The 11,322-nt window shown below is 45.4% G+C and overlaps 1 protein-coding gene across 1 annotated transcript; it reads left to right on the forward strand.

Moving 5' to 3' along the window:
• The first annotated feature begins 9,373 nt into the window (after positions 1-9,373).
• LOC115800178 (olfactory receptor 6N2-like) lies at positions 9,374-10,300 on the forward strand. Its single transcript, XM_030757432.1, has one exon. It carries the CDS (start codon positions 9,374-9,376, stop codon positions 10,298-10,300), a length of 927 nt encoding a protein of 308 aa, XP_030613292.1.
• The last annotated feature ends 1,022 nt before the right edge of the window (positions 10,301-11,322 follow it).

The raw sequence follows: 11,322 nt of genomic DNA on the forward strand, positions 1-11,322 counted from the left end.
TTTGGTTTAAAAACAACATAACTTTATGTATTGTTTATGAAAGGCAGAGAAAAGTAAAGACTATTGTGATGAACTCTGAATAATTGTTTTACATTCTGTGATAAATGATGGAAGTCACCCAGGAGTATTAAATAAAGATGGTTAAATTTATTTCAGCGCTGACTGTTTAATATCTAGGTGTTTTTACGGGAATGTGGATCTTTCAGATCAAGTTGAGAAGTGATTTTGATCATGTTTCTCATTTTATTGTATCATGTAGCGTGGGGCACTGGTCTTGGTCTCGACTCGGTCTTGGACCCTAAAAGTCTTGGTCTTGTCTTGGGTTAGGTGGTCTTGACTACAGTACTGGCATAGAGTCTCCACTGAAAGAGTAAGTGGTAATACTTTATAAAAACATGGTTGGTATGACAGAGGAGGATGCTGAGGATAGGGTAAGTGGAGGCAGATGATCTGATGTGGCGACCCCTAAAGGGAGCAGCTGAAAGAAGAAAAAAAAGACAATTAAAGAAATTAATGTATTATCCCTAGAACACTAACGTTAAAATTAGTAAAACCATCACTAACGCTGGGTATATTTTACCCGGTATAAAATTCCAGATAAAATATAGTTTTCATGAATTTATTTTAACCCCTTAACTGGCAGCAAATAAAATCACCTGAAACAACTACATAACACCCTCTGGTTATTATTGGCTCTGAACAACCCATTTCATAGCCTATTAATCGGCTGCGTCTGGTCCGCGGGCCGAATGAAGTGCATTTATATGGCAGGCTAGACCCGCCCATTTTGACTGACACCTCATTCGGCCAATCATGTTAAGAAATGGGTTTCCCAGAGCCAATAATACTCAGAGGGCGTCACGTAGCTTTGTCAGGTGATTTGGTGCAGCCAGTTACATGATTGGCCGAATGACGTGTCAATAAAAATGGGAGGGTCTAGCCTGCCATATAAAAGGGACTACAAACGGCCCGTCACCGGGCCCTTGCCAGTTAAGGGGCTACAAGTACAACAATGTATGACAGGTTTTGGAACCCTTCTTTAATTTTACAACATAAAACATTACATAAAATTTTAAAAAGGTACCATGGATGACCCTATAAAAAAGCAGAAAAATTGTTGGAAAATCAGGTAATCCTCAACAGGTAATGTCCTAACAAAAAAAATAATGCTGCTGGGAACTTGGTCTTTGGTCCACCCATTCCTGGGACATGTGTCTGTCTGGTAAAGGCACAGTCTTCCTGCATCACTGATAACTGTGGGAGAGCTAGACAAAAAATTGCATTTTTTGAGAAGGGGAAAAATGACCAAATTCTTTTTATTATATGAACTTTCTTGGAAATTACCATTAAGTGATATTTATTCACTGCCATTATACTAATTAAGAATTATATGCAAATTCTGGGACCACTCTGACTTACTGTATGCCTTACATGCAGTCAGTACAGGCAGGGTAGTAATGGCGAGGGCACACTGGTCGACGGCAGACATGACACTTGTGTTGTGTCTTCCTGTCCGAACCTGTGGGGCAGTCAGCACACCTCACTGAGGGACCTCCGCTTTCTGCTGCCACTGGTCCAACCTTGCTAGCAGTAGTGTCAGGTTTAGGGATGTTGCACACACTGCAGATGAGGATTCTGAGTTAACGGGACAGACTTGAAGAGGGGAGCCTCTGCTCTGCCCATGGCTTGATGAGTGCCATTGCCAAAGCCTGCATATACTTCCTCCTCTTCATTGGTGTGTCACCTCTCTTCCATGAGTTTATCACACCAGCGTTCATCATGCCATATAGCACACACAGTGGCCACACAATGTGGCCAACCTGAATGTTGTTTCCCTTGAAAAGTGCAAAGAGCGCCTGATTTAAACACACAAACACTAACATTGGGTAAATTCCACCCATAAAATATGTTATTCTCTATCACTAACGCCGGGTGAAAATCACCCGAAAGCATGCCTATTGAAAAAACCATAGATGGGAGGAGGGAATCAACCATACCATTAATGACATCAATGAGCACCCTGAAGCTATCCAAAGTCCCATGCAACTCAGACAGCAGCAACACAATGAAAATCAGATGACAAAAATTGTGTGGCTGAAAATTACCCGGCGTTACCGTTCTAGGGTTAATCCAAATATGGAAACTGCCAGTAATACCAAATCTGTTTGGGCCAGATGCAGGGAGGGTGTTGGAGCACAGAACCCAATCAAGCCAGGCTTTGGATGGCTGGGGCCAATGGTGTAAGGGCATGTGATCCCCTGCTCACTGCCCAAAGAGACATATGCCGGGTTTCAATTAGTACCTACTCAGCACAGGTCGACTCAACTCAGCAGGACTCACCAAGTCTTGTTTTGTTTCCATTCCAATTCAGTACCACATCGATGTGGGTGGAGTCGATATAGCTTGACATAATTTGTATGCAGCTCAAAACACAGCACAACAATGGATGAGATAGAGGCAAGCTAAAATAGCTAATGGACTGAGTGTATTTGCGTACTTTAACAATCACCGTAATAACCCTATGTTGGTTGTGAAATGCAGTTTCTCAGTTTTCAAAAACCATTTGAATTTTTCCAATAGGACAAACTGTCACGTAATTCAAAATTCCTGTGATCAGCCATGTTAACCAGCTGTTCATGATTAGTAGGGACAGGTAAAGGGTGCTTCAGCGGCAATCGCCTGGCAGTACAGGGTTATAATATGTATGCTGTGTGCGCGTTTCAGATGGCTCTCATGTTGCAAAACTACCACCAGTCACCATGGGCCTCTTGGCTGCATCTCTGATCAGTGCTCTCCTTGTTGGGCCTCTAAGTTTAGGTGGACGGCCTTGTCTTGGTAGGTTTACAGTTGTGCCATACTCTTTCCATTTCTGGATAATGGATTGAACAGTGCTCCATGAGATGTTCAAAGCTTGGGAAATCTTTTTATAGCCTAAGCCTGCTTTAAACTTCTCCACAACCTTATTCCTGACCTGTCTGCTGTGTTCTTTGGACTTCACAAAGCTGTTTACTCCCCAATATTCTCTTAACCAACCTCTGAGGCCGTCACGGAGCAGCTGTATTTGTACTGAGATTAGATTAAAAAGACCATTACAATAAACCAAACAAGAAGAGATAAAACCATAAATAATCATCTAAAGTTTAATCTTTGACACAGTAATCTGAGTTTTGAAATATTCCTTAAATGATAAAAACAAATATTGTAGAGAGGTCCAGTGTTCCGCAACCAGGATGCAAACTGCATTGTTCCTCTTGGATTTGAGGTTTGACTAATGGATGGACCCTCCTTTCTAGCACCCTGGCATAACAAATTCAACTTAGGCTATAAATCTTGTGGTGTGTGGCATAGGTCCATTCTGTCATGAGTCGGGGCGGGCCATGTTGTTGGGAGTGTTTTCTGTCTTCCAGGTGGTTCATTGGGGAAGGCAGCTGTTCCCGGTTGCTCATCAAGGTTAGGAGTATATAGAAGGGGCTGAGACGCTGACTCATCGCCAGATTGTTGTTCTGCTCTTCGTGGTAGTAATCCGGCTACACAAGATAAAACTAGTTAAAGTTGTGTTCTTGTACTTACCAGCCTTGCCTTCTTCCCGTTTAGTGATCCTCCCGAGTGAACCAGCCCTCGCTTCCCGGCTCTGGATTCCTACCTGTGATCGGCGTTTTCACCACCACACCGGAACCCCTTCACCCGGTCCAGCTCCTCCTGTCTTCCCCTGCCTGCCTGCCCCTCGGACCCCCTCGCCCTGACTCACTCGCCAGCCTCATCCCCGACCTGACCGTTAAGGTTGAGAGCCCAATTCTCCGTACTTGCCAGAAAGCCCTCACTAACCCCTCTTGTCCCTGTCAGTATTATTTTCTATTAAAGACTCTGTACCGTTCACTGTTGCCTCTGCGTCTGAGTCCGTTTTCTGCCGGCCATCATGACAGAACAATCTGGCCAAACCGTGGACCCAGCAGACGTAACAGTCCTCCACACAGCGATCACGCGCCAGGGTGCGATCCTAGGTGAACATGATCAGGCTCTATCAGTTTTGGTACAACAGACCGGGCAAGTTTCTCGTCACCTACAGCAATTAGATATGTCTCTACAAAACATCCTGGCACGGCTTTCACTCACACCTGAAACCCCTTTAGCAGCCGGGGCTGCGCCACCGGTTGCTCCACCCCCATCTCCCGCATCTTCGGTAGCAGTGGCGGCTGAGGCGGTTCGCGACTTCTCCTCTCCCAACCCAGAGCCTTTCCGGGGAGAGTTAGGTCGCTGTCAGGATTTCCTTTTGCAATGTTCTCTTCTGTTTAAAGGCGCTCCGGGGCGGTTTGCCAATGACTACGGTAAGATTTTGCATCTTGTGAGTTTGTTGCGTGATCGCGCTTTAACCTGGGCACGTGCGTATCTCTCTGCTAATCCTGTTGAATCTATTTCATTTGATAACTTCATCAGTGCCTTTAAGGCAGTTTTTGATCATCCTCTTCGGGAGGATGAGATTGCTCGTCGGCTTTTTGCACTCCGCCAGGGAGATAAGTCTGTGGCGGAGTTTTCCATTGACTTCCGCGTTTTGGCCGCTGAGTCCGGGTGGGACACAAGACCCCTAAAGGGAGCGTTTTACCAAGCCTTGGCTAGTCCCATTAAGGATGAATTGGCTACTCGCGATGAGCCCGCCACATTAGAGGAGCTAATCGCACTTGCGATAAGAATAGACAACCGCTTGCGGGAACGCGCGCGGGAACGCGGCTACAAGACACGATCACCACGCTCCCGGGTTTCCCTGTCGGATTCGCCCCGCGTTACCGCCTCCTGTTCCGCGGTGGAGGGGATGCCACTCCTCCCGGAGGAACCGGCTGGGGAACCCATGCAGCTAGGCCGGGCTAAATTAACCCCAGAGGAACGGCAACGCAGGCTGTCAGCGCGGCTCTGTATTTATTGTGGTTCACCGGGTCATTTTGTGGCAACCTGTCCTGTGCGGCCAAAAGACAGGGCCCGCCAATAGTCACGGGGATATTGGCGGGTGGTGTGCAGTCCATGACGACGTTCCCCCGCATGCAGCTTAAGGCCACCCTTAGTTTCAACCATGCGGATCTGCCTTTGTTAGCGTTGTTAGACACCGGTGCTGAGCAAAATCTGTTGGACTCTCAAGTAGTTAAGCAGCTAGATATCCCCACAGTTCTCCTCGATCAGCCTGTATCGGTCATTGCTTTAAACGGTCTTAAGCTCTCCTCCATTGCTCGCCAAACTGTCCCCATTCCTCTCACGCTTTCTGGCAACCACAGAGAATCTATCCAGTTTTTTGTTTTTGACTCCCCCCAAAACCCTCTAATCTTAGGTTACCCCTGGTTCGCTTCCCACAATCCCCATATTGATTGGCAACAGCGAAGAGTCTTGAGTTGGAGCCCCTTTTGTTCCTCTCATTGTTTAGGGTCAGCCATTTTCCCCGACTCTCCCATTCAACCTACTCAGGAGACCACTGTACCAGATTTAGCCTCAGTGCCCCCGGTTTATCACGATCTCGCCCCTGTGTTTAGCAAGGCCCGTGCACTGTCGCTCCCCCCTCACCGTCCTTACGACTGTGCTATTGACCTTCTCCCTGGAGCACCTCTTCCTTCCAGTCGGCTTTATCAGCTCTCCGGGCCTGAGCGGCAGGCCATGGAAAGTTACATTAAAGACTCCCTAAGTGCTGGTATCAGCCGTCCCTCCTCGTCCCCTCTTGGGGCGGGGTTTTTCTTTGTGGACAAGAAGGATAAGACACTAAGACCTTGCATAGATTATAGGGGCCTGAATCTCATCACCATAAAGAACAAGTATCCTCTCCCACTATTGAACTCGGCCTTTGACCCTCTTCATCATGCTACAGTGTTTACTAAGTTGGACCTGCGTAATGCATACCATTTAGTCCGAATTAGGGAGGGGGATGAATGGAAGACCGCATTTAACACTCCACTAGGACACTTCGAATATTTAGTAATGCCTTTTGGACTGACAAATGCACCAGCAGTGTTCCAGGCGTTGGTTAATGATGTGCTGCGGGATTTCTTGAACAAGTTTGTTTTTGTTTATTTGGATGACATCCTGATTTTCTCCAGGAACCTCGAGGAACACCGCGGGCATGTGCGGCAGGTGCTTCAGCGCCTCCTTGAAAACAAACTATTCGTCAAGGCAGAGAAATGTGAGTTTGACACTAACAGCATAGCCTTTCTGGGCTACATCATTGAGGAGGGACAAATAAAGACAGATCCAACCAAGGTCAAAGCTGTAGTAGAGTGGCCTACACCCACCTCTAGAAAGGAGTTGCAACGCTTTCTGGGCTTTGCTAACTTCTATCGACGGTTCATCCGCAATTACAGCCAGACTGCGCTGCCTCTAACTTCTCTCACCTCTGTTTCCAGGCCCTTTGTGTGGACTCATGAGGCTGACCGGGCCTTTCAGTGTTTGAAGGAGAGATTTTGCTCTGCACCAGTGCTTGTTCACCCTGACCCCGACAAACAGTTCATCGTTGAGGTGGACGCATCTGAATCAGGAGTGGGTGCTGTCCTCTCTCAACGTGCAGACCCTGGGGGTAAGCTGCACCCTTGTGCCTTTTTCTCCAAATGCTTAACTCCAGCTGAGAGAAACTACGACGTTGGCAACCGTGAGTTACTGGCTATTAAGTTGGCACTGGAACAGTGGAGACACCTATTGGAAGGAGCTGTGCACCCTTTTATAATTTGGACGGATCACCAAAATCTAACTTACCTCCGAACTGCAAAAAGACTGAATGCTAGACAGGCCCGGTGGCAGTTGTTTTTAGGGAGGTTCAATTTCTTGCTCTCATACCGTCCTGGTTCTCGCAATGCTAAACCTGACGCTCTCTCCCGTCAATTTTCCACAGACTCCAGCCCTTCGGTGCCCGAGCCCATTCTACCCCCCTCATGTGTGGTCGGGACACTCACCTGGGAGATCGAGAACCTTATCCACCAGGCACAAGAAGGGGAACCGGATCCAGGAACTGGGCCTCCGGGCCGGCTCTATGTGCCACAGTCTGCCCGTTCTAAGGTAATACACTGGGTCCACACCGCCCGGTTTTCTTGCCATCCTGGTGTAAGTCGTACCATCTCTCAGCTTAGGAGACTGTTTTGGTGGCCCTCTCTTGAAAGAGATGCTCGGGCATATGTGTTGTCTTGCTCCATCTGTGCCAGCAGTAAGTCGAGAACTCAACCCTCGTCTGGTTACCTTCATCCTCTCCCCGTTCCGGGCCGGCCCTGGTCCCATATTGCACTAGACTTTGTCACCGGGCTTCCACCCTCAGCAGGCAACACAGTGATTCTCACTGTCATTGACCGGTTCTCAAAAGCGGCCCATTTTATTCCCTTGCCTAAACTACCTACAGCACTGGAGACAGCGCAGTTAGTTGTCAACCATGTTTTTCGTCTACACGGCATACCAGTAGATATTGTGTCAGACCGAGGGCCACAGTTCTCTTCCCAAGTGTGGAAGGCATTTTGTAAGGCACTAGGAGCTTCAGCCAGCCTTTCCTCCGGCCATCACCCACAGACAAATGGCCAAACTGAGCGCGTTAATCAGGAGCTGGAGACAGCGCTTCGTTGCGTCACTGCCTCTGAGCCTACATCCTGGAGCACTCATCTTCCCTGGATTGAATACGCACACAACACCCACACCTCCTCTGCCACGGGATTTTCTCCATTTGAGGCATCATTAGGCTACCAACCCCCTCTGTTCCCCTCACAGGAGAGCGAGCTCAGTGTGCCTTCTGTCCAACTCCACCTCCGCCGCTGTCATCGGGTGTGGCGGAAGGCTAGAACGGCCCTCCTCCGTACGGCTGACCAAAACCGCCGCATTGCGGACCGCCGGCGCGCCCCGGCGCCCAGGTATCAAGTGGGTCAGAAGGTTTGGCTGTCTTCGCGGGACATTCCTTTAAAGGCCGCTACTCGGAAACTGGCACCCCGATTTCTCGGCCCCTTTAAGGTGGACAGGGTCATCAACCGGTCTGCAGTTCGCCTCCAGCTGCCCCCCTCCTTGCGGGTGCACCCGACATTCCACGTGTCCCAAGTGCGGCCGGTGTCCTCTAGTCCTCTGTGCCCTCCTGCCGATCCCCCGCCTCCCGCCCGGTTTGTGGATGGGGACCCAGTCTTCACGGTCCGGCGGGTGCTGGATGTGCGTCGCCGGGGGCGGGGCTTCCAGTATTTGGTGGACTGGGCCGGTTATGGCCCGGAGGAGCGGTCCTGGATTCCCCGCTCGTTCATTCTGGATCCATCTCTCCTCGCTGACTTCTACCGGCGTCGTCCTGGGGGGCCCGGGCGGCCGCCGAGTGGCGTCCGTTGAGGGGGGGGTGCTGTCATGAGTCGGGGCAGGCCATGTTGTTGGGAGTGTTTTCTGTCTTCCAGGTGGTTCATTGGGGAAGGCAGCTGTTCCCGGTTGCTCATCAAGGTTAGGAGTATATAGGAGGGGCTGAGACGCTGACTCATCGCCAGATTGTTGTTCTGCTCTTCGTGGTAGTAATCCGGCTACACAAGATAAAACTAGTTAAAGTTGTGTTCTTGTACTTACCAGCCTTGCCTTCTTCCCGTTTAGTGATCCTCCCGAGTGAACCAGCCCTCGCTTCCCGGCTCTGGATTCCTACCTGTGATCGGCGTTTTCACCACCACACCGGAACCCCTTCACCCGGTCCAGCTCCTCCTGTCTTCCCCTGCCTGCCTGCCCCTCGGACCACCTCGCCCTGACTCACTCGCCAGCCTCATCCCCGACCTGACCGTTAAGGTTGAGAGCCCAATTCTCCGTACTTGCCAGAAAGCCCTCACTAACCCCTCTTGTCCCTGTCAGTATTATTTTCTATTAAAGACTCTGTACCGTTCACTGTTGCCTCTGCGTCTGGGTCCGTTTTCTGCCGGCCATCATGACACATTCTACATACTCATCCAGTGACCTAAACCATTAGTGTTTTGCATCAAAACAACCACATCATTCAGGTTAAGGCACTTTGATCATCCTTATTCACATATGGAAACAGGAAAGCAAAAGGCCTCCTTTGTTTAAAATATTTCTTTCACTTTCTTCATCCACCCTGATAAATTTTTGCCTATAGTACTAAGCTTATACTAACTTCATAGATTAAAAAGTATATGTGGAAAAACGATGAAGAACATAGGACTGTAAATGTCAACTGGTCAAGTTTGCTGAAGTTGTTTACATGTTAGTGGAGACCTTAATGAGATCCATAGAGGATGGAAGGCTTTCTGATAAGATGAAGCCACAGAGTCAGTCACTCACCTTTGTACTCCAGTGCAGGAAATATATTACTACAGTACTATAAGACTTGTCTATTATTTGTTATTCATTAGTACCTGTTACGTGATCTAATTCTACAGCTGATAACATTTTAGTTCATTCAATGGATGTTGAATTAAATGTAACATTATTAACTCTTGGTGGGTTTGTAGAATTGCACAGATACAGATATCTTTATTTTGTTGTCATATTCACACTTTATATTCTGATACTCTGCTGTAATTCCACTATAGTGTGCATTATCTGGACTCATACAAACCTTCATGAGCCAATGTACATTTTCATTGCAGCTTTGTTAATCAACTCTGTTCTTTACAGCACAACTATTTACCCAAAGCTTTTATCTGATGTTTTGTCTGAAAAACAGGTTATATCGTATCCACTCTGTGTCTTCCAAGCTTTTTTATATTACACTTTGGATGGTTCAGAGATTTTACTGTTGGCAGCCATGGCCTATGACAGGTATGTGTCTATATGCAAACCCCTACAATATCCAGTTATCATGAATAAAATAACTGTACATGTCTATCTGGTTTTAGCTTGGCTTATACCTGCTTTTGAAACTGCAGTGTTAGCTGTGTTGTATTCTAATGTAAAACTCTGTAGGTTTACTCTGACAGGAATTTTTTGTAACAATTCATTTTACAAGCTTCAGTGTGTTCCCTCAGTAGCAATATCTATATATGGTGTGGTCCTGTTGATAAATATTGCCCTTCTGCCTCTGCTTTTCATACTTTTTTCATACATCAGGATTCTTAGGATATCTTACCAAAGTTGTAGAGAAGTGAGGAAAAAAGCTGCAAAGACTTGTTTACCCCACTTGCTGGTGTTAATCAACTTTTCCTGTTTTATTGTTTTTGATGTAATTATAGTTAGACTGGAATCCGATTTATCAACATCTCTTTGTTTGATATTAACTTTTCAGTCGATTTTATTTCATCCTCTTTTAAATCCAATTATATATGGACTCAAAATGAGTGAAATTTCTAAACATCTCAAGATATTGATGTGCCTAGTTAAAAAACAGTGATATTACTGCACTATTAGTCAATGTATGATCATTTCATTTGTAATTGTACTGCAAATGAGACATGAAGTATCATCTGATATCATATACTATGACATTTATATAAGGTAATGTTAATGTCTGTTCTTCTATTGATCAAGTGTGTACTGGCCATAAAACAAAGATAAACAACTTTGTAAACTTTTTTCTTTAATTTTCCATTTGGCACAGATTATTTTTTACGACTGTAGATTTTTAAACACAAAAAATGAATTTAGTAAAATGAATCAAAAGCCACTGGCCTGTTGTGTGTGTATGAAGCAAGTGGCTTTGATGGGGAACAGTATTGTGTATTCTGTTACTGAAAAATTCTATACATTATTACATATTTTATAATAATAAAATATCCCCTACACTCAGAAAAGTTTGACCACCATCTACGTAAAAAAATTATGGCAACAAAGTGACACTTAATATAACTGAGTAGATTTTAAGAGCTCCAACTTTAAGTAAAAACTATTGATTTAATTAAGTAAATTTAAGTAAAACTATTAAATAGGAAATAATGAAATCATCAGTTAAAATATGTTGGATTTACTAATAGTTTCACAAATTTTGAGTAAATCCAAACCAATTTTATTGCAAAAACTGATAAATATTTACTAAATATCTAAAAGAATTTAATTTAGATATACCAAATATCTGTAAAAAATGATTTGGATTTACTAATTGATTAGGTTGAATTAATTTATATTTACTAATTATCTGTATTAAATTAATTCATATTTATTAATTTTGCTGGGTAAAATTGATGCTATATTTCTAACATTCTGAATAAGATTTATTTGAATTGAATAAATAAATCAAGTTTCATAAACTTATAACTTGTATCAGTGTCACTTAATTCAGCACATTTTAACTGCAACTGTTGGTTATGTTTACTTAATTGTTCAAATTCTCTTTGAACTAGTACCACGTCTTAAAATCTATTTATTCTTATATATCACTTTGCCAAAACCTTTCTCTGTTGAATCTAATATCATACC

This window comes from Archocentrus centrarchus, chromosome 21 (genome assembly GCF_007364275.1).
Source record: "Archocentrus centrarchus isolate MPI-CPG fArcCen1 chromosome 21, fArcCen1, whole genome shotgun sequence".
In the NCBI taxonomy this organism is placed as follows: domain Eukaryota; kingdom Metazoa; phylum Chordata; class Actinopteri; order Cichliformes; family Cichlidae; genus Archocentrus; species Archocentrus centrarchus.